This window comes from Protopterus annectens, chromosome 15.part0, assembly GCF_019279795.1.
Source record: "Protopterus annectens isolate FY-2018-M chromosome 15.part0, PAN1.0, whole genome shotgun sequence".
Classification (NCBI taxonomy): domain Eukaryota; kingdom Metazoa; phylum Chordata; order Ceratodontiformes; family Protopteridae; genus Protopterus; species Protopterus annectens.
Window position 1 is genome coordinate 559,427,754 of NC_056749.1, and position 18,390 is coordinate 559,446,143.

Here is an 18,390-nt window from a genome sequence, read left to right on the forward strand (position 1 = left end):
TGTATATATATATATATATATATATATATATATATATATATATATGCGTGTTGCGTGTGTGTGTGTGTGCGTGTGTGTGTGTGTGTGTGTGTGTGTGTCTATATATATATATATATATATATATATATATATATATATATATATATATATCACACACACACACACACACACACACACACACACACACACACACACTTGCTAAAAGTTTAACAACCTCTAGATCACCATCCTCTGCAGACTATAGTCTAAATTGATGAGATATAAAAAGTAACTCAAAAGTTACTCATGCAAATTTCCTATAAAATTGAAATAAATGTTCATCCAGTATTGCTTGTCAGGTCTTTCAAGTTCTGTGAATCTGTGTGTATGCCTACATTTATTTTATGTATTCATATGTTTGTCACTGTGATATTGCCTATGTAAATTGAATATTTCCCCAATTAGAAACCAAAGAGTAGATCATAGTTATGTTTTCAGGTCTACGGATCCTGTACAAGACTAGTCAATTGCACACTGGGTACACATGTGATGAACCAGGGTTATTTCAAGCAAATGAAGCACTGCGTCTGCATAAAACTATGTACTAGTTTACAGCAGAACCCAGATGAGGTTAATGTGCCTCCTCCTATTAAATGCTGACAGATACCACTCCCCATAGTCCTAATGTTGTTACATGTGCTACACATACAGTATTTCTCAAAAAATATTGAATCACTTGTTTTTCTGCTGTTTAGTTATTTGCAGATATACCTTCATGGACTAATGCTCATAACGCCACATCTTTCATTAAAATGATTTTTCCTCATTGCCTACTGACCTTGTTTACTTCTAGTCACATCTGATGTAATGTGGAGAACATAGCAAATGTAATTAGGAAAAAGGACCTAAACTGGGAAGTTTTTGTATAACTTAGATCTTCCGAAAAACAATCTTGTTTTAAGAGCTACAGAGAACACTTGTGAGACAAAACTGCAGAACTTCTATAAATCTGGGACAATTGAAAGGTATGCAGTTAGCCCTTCCCCTACCGTACATATAACCATAACCATGACACCACCATTCCCAAACAGCATGACTACAAGCTAAGCTGGTCAGGAAGAAATAAAATGGATGAGAATATGTTGGTCTTGATACTGACTGGGCTCATTATATCATTAAAAAAATATATATATTTGTAAGTTCACTGGGCCATTTGGAAAATATCTATTTACAAAGACCATCAGGCCATCATGGATACAGTGTGACTAAATGTCAGTATGACTGGGAAACAAGATGGCCGTTAGACTGCTAGGTACTATCTATAATATGTGATGAAAATAAACAGGCAGTGTGTGTGTGTGTGTGTGTGTGTGTGTGTGTGTGTGTGTGTGTGTGTGTGTGTGTGTGTGTGTGTGTGCGTCTGTGTCTGTGTGAGTTTGTTTGTGTATATATGCTGAAACCATAGTGCTCTTTGACAAGAATTATGTAATTTCTTGTAAAGGACATTTATGAACAGTTTTGTTTTACAGTTAACTTTATTTAGTGAACAATATAGCCTTCTTGTGATTTTTCACAATGCACAAATGCTTATTTTTAACACATATTTCTTTAGTCATATACACACAATGAGTTATATTAAAAATTTTGTAAAACTTATTGCCTTTCATTTCTTTTCACAGATTATTCTCTTTCAGTCCTCTGCTACCATTACAGACCTCTGTTCTTACAAACTAGGGTATCATTTCATCTAAATTGTAGTTGCAATGCAGCACATGGGGAGCTTACTAAATGGTCACATGAGATATTCAAATGAATCGTGTGATTTTATCTTAGGATGCATATTCCCTTGGTAATGGAAGATGAAGTAATTATTCTGTATTCTCAACCATCTACTTGAGTTCTGCTTGTCACACTGATTGTCTTAGAGTATTCTATGGACTGATCTAAATAAAACAAAAATTCTAAATAAGTGGATTATATGCTTGGATTCATGTCCAAGATTCAATTGCCATCACACTGAATCCCTGGCATGCAAATCCCAGCTAATCAGACCCATCCTCTCTTTAACCCTATAACAACAAAAACACAAAAAACAACACAATGAATTAAAACTGAATACATATAAGAAACAATATGCAATAGGGAAAAATATTTCAGCCAATATTAATGTCGATCAGACCCCTTATATGGGTGTTTTCCCCTTATATTTCCCTTACTTGCTAACTCTATTGTCACACAACAGTGGATGAAGTAGTACGTCCAAGAACTATATTATTCACTGATATTACAGTTCACTGCGTGTGTTTATAAGCAAGCAGTTAGACAACTGTATGGACTCACTATCTTTCGTTCCACTGAACATGTTAAGCATTTTCAGAAGCCAAGTGATCTAGTCCTGGCATATATTTTAATTAAAGTCTAATCAGAAATGAAGCATTCATAGTAGGAAAATACTCCCAGCTGAGAAAACAGCTCTTCAACATAAAGTTCTTTGCACCCAACAGCTTTGAAACCCAAACTTTGACCAGCTGAGACAAAATAGTTTTGCTTTAAAATAACCACATATACCCATATGCAAGGCCACTAGAAAAATGACAAGCATTTTATCAACAAAACTGAATTATTTAACAAAAACTGTTAAAAAATTTTCAGCTTCAGTAACCTTCACATTACCATCCTATAAGTATTTTATTATGTATTGCAGCTTGTATTAATCACGTAGGTTATAAAAAGGTAAATTCCCTAGTGTAGATGCTTTCAGTCTGAATCCCTATTAAATGCAGCATAATAAGCTTTGCATAGTACATCTTCAAGATCCTTGAACATCAGTATTAACTAGTACAATACATACACATTAGGCTTTCATTCAAGTATTTTGGCATGAACAGATCATAGTGGAAATCTAATTACTAGTGTCTGTTTTGCTGAAAGTAAATTTATAAATCATGTGATGAATTGTTGCCCCCAGTTAATATATTTAGAAGTAAAGTTTAATTTCTAAACTCTTTAAATGCAAATAAAATGCTGGAAGTGGTCAAGAAATAGCAAATAGGATAAAGGGTATACCATTACTGAAAATTATCAGTAGCAAAGGGCATAATGACTGTCACTGTGTGTGTTTATGAGTATTCAGTTAAGCAACTGCATGGACTTACTATGTCAGTTCCTTTGAAGATGTTAAGCATTTTCAGAAGCCAAGCCATCTAAACCTGTCATATATTTTAATTAAAATCCAATCAGAAATGATGCATTCATAGTAGGAATGCACTCTCAGACATGCAGAACAAAACTTTGTGGTCACTGCCCCTTCAAAATTAATGGGAACATTTTATCTGCTTATACTTCCTGATAAATTTGTTTAATTCACGCTTTGCCTTTGAAAAAGTATCCTGCTGTCTGTTTTAACTAACCACTCGTGCCCAAGAACTCTGCTATAACAAAAAATTATGACAGCAAGCTCAGGATAAATAAATACACGAGTACTGCCACACTAAGCTGTAAGGGTACCGCAAGTTTCAGAAAGTAAGTTTTTGGTGTTGTTTTGCAGAATTACAGCCGCAAGTACAGTAAAGACAGAGCTGCACAGAGTCAGTCATAGTAAAAAAGCATCGGCACGTACACTACTGATATAAATTCTGATTTTTTTTTTTTCAGGCATTCAAGCCAAGACAAAACAATGTGTGTTGCCAGTCACTAACCTATTACATATATAAATTAGGCATAGCCATGGATTCACAACTGGCGTGTCTGTGATCACAGCCAGGACAACACTATTTTCAGTGTGCGCACAATGAACACTGAGGCTCATTAATAATGCATGTGGCCAGGCCAATGTGCATAACAATGAGCTTCTCATCATGGCTGCAGTAGGCACGTACAACAAGTTCTCGTTAGACTTCCCCATGGCTAGAATAAAGTACGAGCAGCTGCTGTAAACATTGACTATGTACCGATGTCTATGTCAGTCATCACATGTCTGCATCCACACACAATAAAACCATGTTGCTGTTGAATTGTTGTAACAACAAGGCAGTAGACATGCAGAGAAATTTCCTATGAAAAAATGTAATTCAAGAATGCCCACAAGTAGAGTGTAGAGGTGGTAGTATGGTAAAAGGTATGACAGTAAAGGACAAAAGAATGTAAAGGGAGCTGCAAACCAAAGCAGGGATGCAGAACACAATGGAGAAAGGAGTATGATGCACACACAGATATCAATGTGAAAAATACCTGAACTTAGAATATAAGAAACTCAGACATGATATGCTGAATACAGTAAAGTAACATGATGTCCCAGTATATACCAGTCCGCACAACATCAGAGCTGAATCAGTGTATCTGTACTATATAATGTGAATGTCATAAAAAAAGGAACAGATTCAAGTTTTGAGCGATTTGACACATCATCTCAGTCCATTTACATTATACCCTGTGCTTCTTTCCCAAGGTGAGCCATAGCAGGATTCACAGGAGTCACAAAAGCACGTACCAGGTCAATGTTACACCTTTGCAGGATGTCTCCTTTTTCTTTCGGCTTTTCCCGGTTAGGGGTCGCCACAGCGGATCACCTGTCCGCTCATGACTGGCAGTGGAGTTTTACAGTGTCAAGTTGCCAGCCCAGCACCCAACCTTCCACTGAAGGCACACACACACACACACACACACACACACACACACACACACACACACACACACACACACACACACACACACACACACACACACACACACACACACACACACACACACACACACACACACACACACCTAGGGCTAATTTAGAGTATCCATTCCACCTACAGCATGTCTTTGGGATGTGGGAGGAAACTGGAGCACCCGGAGGAAACCCACACGACCACAGGGAGGACATGCAGACTCCGCACAGAAGGCACCCCAGCTGGGGATCGAACCAGAGAACCTCTTGCTGTGAGGCATATAAGCAGGACAAAAGAAGACAGGTTTTAAGGGATCTGAGGACAAAACTTTGTTTAGTAATATTCTCACAAACACAACATCAACTGTATAAGTCACAGAAGAACTTGCACTAAAGGTACAAGGAAAGCACATTATCAGTTGAATGGTCCACATTTGCTGAGTGTAAGAAAGAAAAAGGAAAGGCCTCAAGAGATTTGGCCCATGACTTTGTACAGTGGTCGCTTCCCAAGCTGTGCATTGAAAAGGTAATTCACAGAAACACACTGAAGGTATTGTGAAAGTACATATCAGGTGAATATTACACATTTGCAGAATGAAGGAAGAAAAATGAAAAACAAACACAACCCTTATGAGATTAGAACCTTCGGTGGGGCACAATGATACTCTTTAAATCATTTGATGAACGAGCTCTTTTATGGAAGCACTCCAACAAAAGTTATAAGCTTTATTCTGTTTCATGTTTGCCAAACACTGCAAAACAGCATTTAGCTCATTGGAGTGACTGATAGCAGACAGTGCCAGTTTGCATAGGACATGACATCAATTGGACTCCGTTGTTATATAATGAGCCATTATTTATACTTGAACATCAGTGGTACTCTTTGTGACCCATAGCACACATTGCATCCACAAAACGTTAACTGAACTTAGAAGCCCTTTTCGGGGCATATATGTGGTGTGTTTATTCATTTATTTTTTTTATCAGATGAAATATTGAAAATCTGACCAAGTGAAAAAAAGGAAGCAACCAGAGGGTAGAATGGAAGATGAGCAAATAAAGAATGCGAAGGCTGGAAGTGGAGAAGGACCACATCTCTCAACTTCTTAGCTGCAGAATTCTAGCCAAAGCCAAATGTAATGGTGGGACAAAGTCCCAAAATCAAGGACAGAATTTACATAGCACAACTATAAATGTGGAAACTGGCTAGAATAAAAGGTTTTGCATTGCAATGGATTTGCTGAAGGACATGAAGTTTGAAATTCAAACTTGTGTCATTATTTACTGACTTCAGTCCTCACTTGTTTTCCATAAAAATATCAATATTGTGAGGAATACACCAAAAATTATGAGGCAACCATCACGATATTCTGCAAATATGTGGAGAACTGAGAGGTACAGGAGAAAGCCATATCATTTTTTGTGAGACAGATGCCACAGGGAAGGTTGGGTAGAAAGTAAGAAAAGTAAGAGGAATGTAAAAGGGGTAGTTTAGTTGGAAGGGACAGACGGACTTGATTGTAATGGTGTGGGGTAACACACCAAGACAAGGGGAATACAATGGTGGCTGAGACATCAGGAAATATAAGACAGGGGTGAGGGGAGGACTGTAAAACAAACAGCAGGGAGTGGACACAAAAGATTGGGGAATAGGACTGGGTGTTTGCATATGCATTTGCTGCCAGCTCTGAACTAGTAGGAGGCTACTCCTCACCCTGAGTACAGTCATCACTTGGTCCTGGCTTTGAATGTGGTGTTACTGCTGAGCATGACTCAGTAAGTCAACAGAGTATGGTCTCCATATGGCCAATGCAGGTATGCAACCTGCTGTCAATGAGATTCCCCACAAGGTCTGCAGCTTTCGATGGATAACAAAGGTGTCACCTCCATGTGCACTGTTAATGGAGGTACTACAGTACCAGCCTCCAGTACAGGACTTCCTGATGCAAGTGGTGTAGATAGAGCAAGCGCTGTAGAGAAAAGTGTGACAGGCTGCGACCCAGATTTTCTGGCTGCTTCCACTGGTGGTGGTGATGATGGTGGTGGTAGTCGCACTGCTGCTTCCACCTGTGAGGAGGTTGGAGGTCATGCCAGTGGGATGGGTGCAAGTTGCTGTACTTCTGTATGTAACAGTAAAAAAAAAGAGACACAAAACATAAAATAAAAGTATGCAAGACAGAGGTGGGAGAAAAGAAATACAAACTCGATAAAAATTGCATTCTTAACTATGTTGATAATGATACAGTTATACAAAATACACTTTTAATAGTAATCCATATGTCATAAAACTGTTTTATATATATGCAGGGGAAGTGGAACCTAAACCAAAAGAAATTCTCATATGCAGTTTGACAGCTAACAGATTTATGACAAGGAATATTTAGTCAAATCAACATGTGCCTGTGGTAAGAGATGCAATCTGTTGTTTGAGAATAATGTACATAACTAAAGTAAACATGCTGCACAGGCATACATATTTTAATCACTGATATTAGGCAAAGGACAGCAATGTCTATTGTACGTTGGGTAATATCCAGCAAACTGCAGCGCATGATCTTTCATATCTAGGCCATGTACTGCAACAGTGATAACACTGGACAGAAAAATATACATGAACATTTTTCCATAACAGCACAACTGCAGCATGTGGGAGGGAATTGAACCCATAGGCATCCTCACAATGTGAGAGCAAAGACACATAACATGAAGATTCACTTGTCTGCCTATGCAGGAGGAGGAATGCAGAAACATTCTCCTAACATTGCACAGTCACAGCACTACCGTGGGGCTACGCCAGTAATCACAGATGCGGCAACAGCTTCTGAAAGCTATACAATTACTTTTTAATGCCTGCTACTGTTAGTATTAAAAGCTAGACATGTTTATGACATCATATATACTCACCCTGGTGCTGTCTTAGTCTGCCCCTGTGCACCTACCTATTTGTCCTGAAGTCTCTGTCTGCTATACACATAATAAAAGAGTAAGCAGACTAATTTTGTGGCTTGGATGCAGTACCAGTCTAAAGGCTGACCTAATATAAAATCTGCACTTATAGTACATAGATAGTGCCTGCTGTTTAACTTTGTCCCCCCTTTGAAATAAGAGGAACAGGACTGTGTCTCTTCATGTTACTATAATGGTGATGGCACTGGTCTACCATGCATGGGATGCCAACTGGATAGCTGACAGCTTTACCAGAACTATTCCCGGCTTCTGCCTCATATTAAGGCCCTTCATAACCCTCCTGCAGGAGCCTTTGCTTGTAATACCTTGTGTATATGTAAAATATTTTTGTCTCCTCCACATACTACCTCTGTTCTCTAAAAGGAGCATAACTCTCTCCTTCTCTAGCCATGATGTCTCATCTTGAAGAATCTCAGAATAAATGGCAGGGAATTTTCACCCAGATCAGATCTCATCAATCAAATCTGCCAGACAATGATGGGTATAGACAGGTTTTTCACTTGTGGGATGGATGGAAAAGATATGAAGTACAGATAGCATTTTATTATGGTCCAATGGCCCTTTAAGGTGAGAAACAATGCAGTCCTTCCATTCTTATGTATGCTATTGTGAATACACAATCTACAGCAACTTCATCTTCTGAAGGTTAACTATGGCATGATAATTCCCTCACACCTAAAATCCTAGGCAGCCTGCAAATGCATCGAGCTGACTACAGGGGCACAGCTGTATGCATGTCATAGTGTAGATATCTGTACAATGTTTAGCAGGTGTGCTCATCATGCAAATTAAGCAATTCAGAAACAATATAAGATGAGCCCTAATTTGCATAATCATCACACCAAAAGGGGTAAACTGGCACAATATAAGAATGAAGAGAAGCTTAGATCCTGAGTGTGTTACAGAAGAAAACTTATGTACAATATAAACATGATAAGAAGCCTAGAGTCTTACTGCATTATCATAGGTTCATAGGTGTGTAGTAGGCTAACAGCCCTGGAGCCTATATAAGCCTAGTCCAAGAAGATTCCCTAGCATCATGCCACCCAAAGTTAGTTCCCAGTGCCCCCTGTCAAGCAAGGCCACTGAAGTGATCCCTGGGATGAACTTCTTATTGCTCATCCACTCAACCAAGATTTCTCTTAAAGAGGGCCAATGAAGTTCGCTGCTTGACATGAATGGGAAGTTTGTTCCAGAGTATGGGATGTCTCTGGGTTAGGAACCTGTCCCTCTAACATGTTCTGTTTATTGTGGTAATGAGGTTTAGGTCCCTGGAACATGTGGCATGGAGGGATTGGGATTTCTTTAGCTGTAGCATATGCAGCTCTTGGTCAGACATGGCTTTGTAGGTCAAGCAGAGATCACCTCTATGTAGGCGATAAGAGAAAGAGTATAGCTGGAGTTTTTTGAGTCTGTCCATATAGGGCATGTGTCTAAGATCCTCTTAGTGAGGTATTTTTGTGGCCTTTCCAATTGTTGTAGGTGTCTAGTGAGCTACATACCAAATGAGGTGTTGCATTCTATAACAGGTCTAATGAGGGACGAGTAGAGAGGGATTATGACCTCTTTCTTCCTAGATGGGAAACCTTTTGTAATGAGATGTGCCACAAAGAAGTACTTTCTGACTACGGTAGCAATGTGGTCATCAAAGGACAGGTTGCCTTCAACCTCTGTCCCCAGGTCTCTTATTACACCTTCTGTGTTTAGTGGGCTACCACCTATGTGGTAGTTCATGAGCACCACATTTTTCCCAAATGGAATGACAATGCACTTTTTGGCATTGAGCTTAAGGCTGTGGTTCTGGCACCAGTCATTGGTGTCAGTGAGGCCTTTTTGTAGAATGTCTACATCAGTTAGAGAATCAATAATGGCTCCCAGTTTGCAATCATCTGTGAACTTGGTCAGCCAAAGTCCCTTTGTGTTGGCTTGAACTTCAGAGAAGTAAATGCCAAACAGGAGAGGACCTAGTACCGATCCCTGTGGGACACCACTTGTAACTGGCCAGTAGTCAGATTTGGAGCCCGCTACTTTCACAGTGTGGGTTCTATCAGTGAGCCAATTGGTGACCCATCTTATGACATAGGGGTTTATGCCTAGTTTAGTGAATCTATCTATGATTCCTGAGTGAGGGACGGTGTTGAAGGCCTTGGCAAGATCTAAGTAGACTGTGTAAACTACCTTTCCCTCATCGACAGCTCTGGTGACAGACTCAAAGAAGTCTATCAAGTTGAACAGACATCATCTACATTTCACAAACCCAAACTGCGTGGGGCCCAGAGTTTGGAGATTCCCTACATCCTTATTTATAAGGTCCATGATGATAAGCTCCATAGCCTTACATATCAGACTTGTCAGGCTAATGGGGTGGTAATTCCCAGGGTCTGTAGTTGCTCCTCCTTTGTGGAGTGCGATGACCATAGCAGTGAGCCATTCGCTAAGAACAAAGCCTGAAACGAGACTGTGATTGAACATGGTACTCAGGTGTGGTGCCAGTTCACTTTGTAATTCATGTAGAACACAGACAGGGATATTATCAGGTCCCATGAAAGCTGTATTCTTGGCTTTGGACAATGCGGTTTTTACCTGTGTAGCCATGATAATAGGGACTTGGCATTCTTTGGGTATTGTTATCGGCCCTTTAGCGGGTAAAGGGGGGGGGGTAAAGTTCACACTGAACCTGTCGGCCAATATGTTGGCAATATCAGTTGGTTCTGTATATGTATTGCCATTGTGCTGTAACTCAGAGCAGATCTGAGTATTGCCATGTAGATTCTTGACATAACTATAGAATGCCTTGTGGTTGTCTTTAGAATCTAGAATCTGCAACAGATTTGTTTTTATAGCTAGCTTTAGAGGATTTGATGATGGAGCTTAGTTTTTTGCTGAGGCTGACAAGAGAATTTTACCAGTCTTGGGACTTCACCCTTTTCTGCAACAGTTTTTCCTTCTGTTGTAGAGTCTGTTTATGGTGGAGGACCACCAGATTGGCTTCCTTTTTTTGGAAGAGAGCATCTTGGTTCTGTTTGGTATGGCCCATTCCATGCACTTGTATATGTGCTCATACAGTGCATTGGTGTATGATTCAGTCATGCACCTATTTTCCATTTGCATGGGTGTCATGAAGTTAGCCACCTCTGCTTTTAGAAGTCCAAAATTTGCTTTGGAGAAGTTTTTTTACAGTGGTCCTTTGGGGAGGGTGAGAGTGGGATGTGGATATTCATGGTGATTAGCTTGTGGTCAGATCTGACCAGGGAGGAGTGATTACTGGTGTAGAGCAATGGTCGCACATGTTAGTAATGACCAGGTTAAGGATGTTTCTACCCCTGGTGGGGGTAAGAATGAGTTGGTCCAGGGCGCTGGAATTAATGAATTTCAGAAAACGTTGAGCAAGTGTGTTGGTGCACGAGTAATTTTCCCATTTAATGGAGGGGTAGTTGAAGTCTCCCAGTATAAAGGTATTGGGTTGTACCCTAATATTTTCCTGTGTGTTTAGGAATGTGGAGTGGGAGTCTTGGGACATGGTGGGGGAGCTATAGCAGGCTACAACCTGGATTGCAGTTTTACTCAGTGTTAGTGGCACCTGAAGTATCTCTGATGTGTTATGTTGGACTACTAGTCTGGAGGTGTGCATATCCTTTATGAATATGGAGACACCAACGCCTTTAGTGCTTTGGTCCAGGTTTAGGGGCCAAAAGGCATGTTACGAATTATAGCCTGGTAGTGCTGGGGTGCTCTCCGGAGCCTTGAACCAGGTCTCGGTCACTGCAGAGATGTCAATGTTCTCCATTTTAAGGAGTGCTTTGAGAGAGTGTATTTTGAGATTTAGACTTCTAGCACTGAGTAGCATTATTCTCAAATTTTGTTTGTTTGTTGCTGTTATGGTGGTAATTTTGTCTTCAGGACATTGACTTAAAAAGGCATTATGGGGTGGCAATACCTTTGGCTAGTATCTGGAATCCCTGGGGTGATAACTGCAGGCTATCTCTGGCAAAGCATTGAGGTCTGTCGATCATGTCATCCAAGAAAGACAGATACTGGATCCCTTAGAATGACACCAGAAACTTAGCCAATTGTTGAAGTCAGTCATTTTCTGCTTGTACTGTAGTATCATTCTGGCTGACGATAGGATGCTACTGATAGCTAGGGTCATACCTGCCTGGGCTACAAGATCCGAGAGCTCATCTATATCTCTTTTCATATAGTCCAGGGTGGTGCATTTCAGGTCATTCACACCAACATGGACAATGACAGAGTCATATTTGCACCTGTTGTGGAGTGACCTAAGTGCGTCCGTTATGTGGTGGATCCAGGCACCCGACAGGCAGCTGATCGTAACTTTCTCCTTATTCAACTTAGTGAGTGGGACATCTGTGTGACTTACTACTGAGTCACCTATGATTAGTGTATTGGGTAAGTTGTTTTGCCTTATGGGCTTTGGTTGAGTGACACACTGTTTATGTGAGCTATGTTTCTCATGGTTTGTGCTGGGATGTCGGGGTTGTTTGCATTTATGACTCAGAGGTCTCTGTTGTTTGGACAGATTTTTATTGAGAGACTCCGTAAAAGTAGGTGTGTATTTTGTGTTACTATGTAAGGGTTGTGGTGGTGTATGTTCTGGAGGGCTATGTGCTGAATGTGGTGTGGTGCAAGTGTTAACCTTCTCCTCTTGACTGGCTAATCCAGTCTCGGCTGGAGAGTGCTTGGCTTCCAGTTTGGCTATATATGTGCATCTCTCACAAGTCATAGTGTCGGGAGGTAAGAGGAGAGGGTTGTCTGTGTACATGAGGCAGTTGTTACATTGCCTCAGGATGCTCAAGTTCACCAGGTTGACAGGAGAAAGTACAGGGAACTGACCTTTAGATATGCCTGGATATGAGCTCAATATATTAAGTACTGAAGCTTTTTACAGGAAAAATATTACTCAAAGTGTCTGAGTTTGTATAGAGCACTGCAAACACTTGAGAGGAAACTAATATGTAGACCCTGAAAATTTAAAGATGAAGTACTTAGGCAGCTATTCTAAAGTAAGGAAGCAATCAAGCAGTACTTACTGAAAATAAAGAATTAGCTTGTCAAGAATGATAAAAAGAGGGGAGTCGCATGAATGGCTACTGCCTGGCTACCACTAGTGCGGTCTCAGCAGAGCTTCACTCTGTTGGGATACAACACTCTTTTGCTTCTTCTCTCACCAGAAGTAAAATGTTAGCACCAATCCTAAGAACAGAAGCAGGCCACGGCCTGTATGGAGATCCACAGTCTTGTCCCAGATGATGTAAGGGTCTGCAGGCTTGCAGCCTTTTTCTGCTAGATGCCTTGAATAGCAACCAGACCAATCAGGTACGTTAAGCACAGACACTCACTTTCCAACCAGAAAGAGTCAGGAATCAATGCACTCTACCCCTACTCTCATCAGGATCACACAGATTCCAAGCTGTCATCTATAAAGCAGTTATTAAGCTTTCTGGTGATCAGCAGTCTCCAGGAAATAATGTAACTGCACTCCTTCTCTCACCAGGAGAAAACAGAAGCACTAATCCCAAGATCACTACCGAGAGGCAAAATGTGGGCTCTCCAATAACTGGGGGTCTTGCAATAGATGCTCAAAGGTAAGATGAAAAAAAATGGTTTATCCTAAAACCTGCAGTGTGCACTAGAGGAGTTAGATGTGAAAGTAGGTAACTTAAGTTTTACCTGTCTAAAAAGTTAAGTTTTAGTGGAGAGTCACTATTTTAAAACAGAAAGATATATTGAAAGGGAGAAGAAAACTTCTGTGACCAAAGTTTGAATTCTGCTAAGAGTACTTTTAAAGAAGTATTTCCTCTTCAACAAGATATCTGCTTAAGTTAAATACATGCTGCTTCTTATAAATCCATTCTTTTGTACAGCAGTAGCTTTTTGACTCTCTTTATTTGGAGGCCTATAAGGGATATCAGTTTGTCAATAGTTCTATATGTGTTGTTTAAAAGTGTATAAAGAGGTATGCTGCAAGTGTACTGAGTGAGATTGAAGAGACCCCTTTGAGCTCATATTCAGAACAATGCTAAGTACTGTTCTAGTATTCAGTATCTTACCATACGTCGTTAGCCACAACTGTTTTAACAAGCCTATTGTAATAGTCATATGTTCTTTTTCAGTTGTAGCCTTGTACTTCATCTGTGGGAAATATGTGCTCAGTAGCTATATATGCCTGACATTTACTTAAAGACTATGGATACAGATAACTGTCAGTCACAATTACAGCACAGTATATTGCCTAGCAGGATAATAGGAGTGTAAGGATTAGTAAGGCCCATGTTGGAACAAGGCTGTTGAATCCATTGTTTTCCATTCTGACAAAACTATACCTAAAAAACAGGGCTCAGAGCAACAAAGTGCATCAATATCAACCCAAAAAATCAAAATTCACTGTTGAAGTAAATAAGTTTCTACTAAAGGCCCTCTAACTCAGTGGCAAAAATTATTTTCTGTCTGTGCTGACATATAACCCTACCATGACATTTTCTGAGACTGCAATAGTTAGTAATGTTAATGTGGTATGTGGTCAGGAATGTAGCCCTAGGTTCATAGCTATATAATAGGCTAATAACCACTAGGGCCATTATAAGCCTGGTCATGCAACACAAATGTGGCCCACAAAATTTGATTTATATAGGGGAATGATTTACTGACTGCCTCTATCCATCAGACACATAAGTGCCACACTAGGGATTAATTTGTGATTACCCATCCGTTGGTCTAAGTTGCAGTTAAATAGGGTTAGGGAAGAACTCCACTTCACATGAATGGGGAGCCTGTTACGGAGAATGGGAATTCTCTGAGAAACATACTGTGTCTCAAACACGGCCAATTTATGTCGCAAGCAAAACTTAAGTGTTTTAATCTAGTAGTTCTGAAGCTGTTTATTTTGTGGATGCGCAGAAGGTTTATTAAAATAGGTATATATATATATATATATATATATATATATATATATAATATGCCAGGCACAGATCACCTCTCGGACATTTGTATGATAACAAGTAAAAAGACACGGCTATGAGGTGATCAGTGTAGGACATTGTGTTTACTCCCTGCATTCTTTTTGTAAGGAACCTTTGTGGATGTTCTAGTTGCTGCATGTGTCTGGTCAGGCACATACCAAAGGGAGCATTATACGTTATGATGGGTCTGATGAGGGCTGAGTTTAATGGTATGATGACCTCTCTGGACCTAGATACCATTCCCTTGCTTATAATTTAAGCAACAAAGAAGAATTTTCTTACTACCTTGGATACATGTTTTTTTAAAGGCTAGGTTATTCTCTACATGAGTTCCAAGATTTGTGACTAGTGATCAATGTTAGGGGGCATTTTATAGATAACATAGTTACCCAGGGTGACCGACTTCCCAAAACATACTTATGTGCATTTCTTGGTATTGAGTTTTAAGCCATGGCTTTCGCACCAAGTGTTTCTGTGTTACACCTTCCTGAAGAGTGTTCTCATCTTGGGGAGGGATTCAATGACTGCTCCCAGTTTGCAATCCTATGTAAACTTGGTCAACCAGAGGCCTCTGACATTGGCTTTGACATCTGAGGACTGTATGCCAAACAGGTGTTGCTCTTTTATTTCCTTATAGGTCACAACCAAAGCCTTATTCAAGGTTGCCTTAATCTCATTATGCACGGCTAAAGACATGTTGTTGTCATGCATATTTTTATTTCATATGATGTATGAAGACAACATTTATGATTTCCCTCTTTCCGATTCACTGCATTAATGATTAATCACATTAGTCTGTCTTTTCAGCTCTCCTATATTAGACTTAAAGACTATCATTCCAGTTTCCAGAATTTTCTCTTGATGTTATTTGCTTGGCTGAGCCTTCTGTGAATTCAGACTAGGTGAAAGTATTGTTTTATACTATGAGCTATGTCTCAGTAACTGGATCAGTTACTGAGATTTTATCTACAAAGAAACTTCCCTTTCCTTGGATGCACTTAACAACATGCTGGTTATGTATTTTTCTACTTAACAATATCAGGGTATTCGTAAACTTTTCACTCTTTTTGTATTTGTGGTTCAGCTCCTGGATGTGTTGATTGTGTGTTCTGAAGTCACTGCCACTGCACCTCTTTTATTTCTTTGGGATCTTCACTGGTTAGTCAGAAATGTCTACTTTCACTTATGTTTTTGGATTTATTTTACTGTGTATGAATCTCTGTACAACTCTTGATCCTGTTTTCTGTCTCTTGAATTTGTACCTTTAATGAAGTGACTCGTTCTGAGCTTCTACTTTCTGATAGTTCACGTTTTGGTCAAGCAAAGAAATACTAATCTTTTGTATCTCATGGCACATTTTTTTCTTTTTCATGTTGCAATTAAGAAATGTCATCTTGAATCTGAGCCTAAGTTCTCTTTTGGTCTTCAAGTTTTAAAATCAGATAATTTTTATTTTGGATTTTTAATGCCTCTTGACTCAGCAATTTCAGATTTACTTTTAAATTTCTTTGTCTCCATCTATACAGCAAACTCAGAGAGTCCTTTGTGTTAGCCACCCATGCCTTTGTTTTATTTTTCTCCTACTTTTGATAGATAAGGTTATAAAATAAGGTTGCAAAAGTCTCTGTAGCTTTATTTCCATGCTCAAACATAAGATGTTCCAACACAGTAATGAAACAATTTAGTTTTAAGACAGTGCTCTCTGACTGCCATATTTTACACTCTCAGTTAAGTTTCTATCCTCATCTTGCTCATTAATGTAGCATTGTGAGAGTCTCATTTGCTTTCTCTAGTGCTAACTCTTTGTAACCCCAGTATATTTATAATAAGGAGCTCCAAAGCCTTTTCTGCACATTTTCATTTCTTAGCAATACTCTTCTCCTCAGCATCAGCTATTCCAGTTTACTTAGAACCAGGGTCAGACTCATTACTTCCCTAATGTTGCACTTTGCATATCTGCAGCACTGGATTGCAAGCCATTCATTTGTTATTATCAATGACTCAAGTAGGAACAGCGGACCATAGGGATGATATCAGGAAAGACATAACAGGGACTAAGTTTAATCTTTTATAAGCAATACAATTTCTTTGCTTTAATCAGCAATGCTTCCCCTTTATCCTGTCACAGTCAACACATTTTTCTTGTTTTATTAAGCAATAAAAGCAATGGAAAGTATTATCATGAATATGATAAATGAGGACACGGGTAACCTGCAAATGCTGGAATCATCCATTAAATGTAGTGGACTTCTGTGGGAGGGTCACCAAACCATTGGATGAAGGTAAGATTGTGCACACAGCTTACCTCGACCTGGCCAAGGCTTTTCATGCAATACCCCACTCAGGCATTATAGATAAGCTCACTAATATAGGTATAAACCCTTTTATCACCTGCTGCATAGCCATCTAGCTCACTGATAGGACCCAGGAGGTTAAAACAGGCGAGACCAACTCCAACATGAAGCTAGTCACTAGTGGAGACCCCAGGACTCTGTACTGGGCCCACTGCTTTTTGGCATCTAATTTTCTAAAATGCAAGCAAATGCTGCAGGTTTATGGCTGACTAAGACTGCAAATGGGAGTTACCATCATATGACTTGAGCTCGCTGATTATGTGTCCCAGTCAGGTATGTCCCTAGCCTTAAGCAGCATTTTGCCTTCAATTAGAATGATGCCTCAATACAAACAGAAAATGATTGACTTTAACAATTGGCTTAGTTTCTGGTGTCATTCCACGGGGATCCAGTACCTGACAGCCTGGGAAGATATGATCACAGACCACAATGCTTTGCCAGAGATGGCCTGCATCTGTTTCACCTAGGCTTCAGGCTTCTGGCAAAGGCTCTTGCCTCCCCTATAGTACTTTTTTTAGGAAAAGTGATGAGTTAAAACTACCAACATAAAAATTTAAACAAAACACAAATTAAACGTCATGCTGCTAAACTCTAGCAGTCTAAACATGAAACTGCACTCATTGCAAGCATTCTTAAACCTGGAAAATGCTGATGTCTGTGCAGTCACAGAAACCTGGTTCAAAGCCACAGACAGCACCCCAGCCTTACCTGGTTACTAATCCTAGCATACATTCAGACCCCAAACTGTGGCCAGTAAAGCCAAAGGAGGTGGGGTTTCAATATACATTAAAGACATACACACCTCCAAATTGGTCAAACAGTATGACACATAGGAGACACTCTAGGTGCAGTTAACCATAAACAAGATCCCTATTTAAATCATAGCTAGCCACTGGCCCCCCAAATATGACTCAAGATGCCCAACCTGCCTATTTGGACCTGTTCAAATCTATCAAGATTCAACCCTTTACCCTGATCCTGGGTGACTTTAACTTCCCAAACATAGATTGGAAGAACTACTCATGCCAGAATACAAATGCCCAGAGATTCCTTCATTTTGTCAATGCAAATGCCTTGGAACATCTACTTGATACCCCCACAAGAGATGATAATACATGAGTAACCATTGCAGCATCCCTGTAGTATCATCCTTCCTGGTAAGATCTGACCATAAAGCAGTCACTTTCAAAATCACCATCTCCCCCAACTCCCCTCTAGCTAGGATCAAACATAAAAACTTCTCCAAAGCTGATTACAGACTCCTGATGGATGGTATAAACAGCTTCACAGCCCCCTCCCCCTCTGTAGAAACTGGCACCAATATCCAAAACTACACCAAAGCAATATATGAACATTTATATAGATGCATGGGATCAGGAATACCCGACAGGACTAAATCATCCTCCACAAGGAAGAGTAAACCTGTCTGGTGGACATCTGAAATAAATAAAATCTA

At 39.8% G+C, this 18,390-nt stretch overlaps 1 protein-coding gene across 2 annotated transcripts in view; it reads right to left on the reverse strand.

The window, feature by feature from the left end:
* The window catches only part of LOC122789920, a 717,137-nt gene that overhangs the window by 40,363 nt on the left and 658,384 nt on the right, over positions 1–18,390 (reverse strand). Inside the window, exon 3 of one of the 2 annotated variants that reach the window (XM_044057382.1) lies at positions 5,924–6,753. The exons of the other annotated variant lie outside the window; for it this stretch is intronic. Coding sequence (XP_043913317.1) covers positions 6,390–6,753 — 364 coding nt within the window. The 3' untranslated portion in view covers positions 5,924–6,389. Of the gene's footprint in view, positions 1–5,923; positions 6,754–18,390 lie in introns of those variants that run through there. 2 annotated transcript variants of the gene reach the window in all.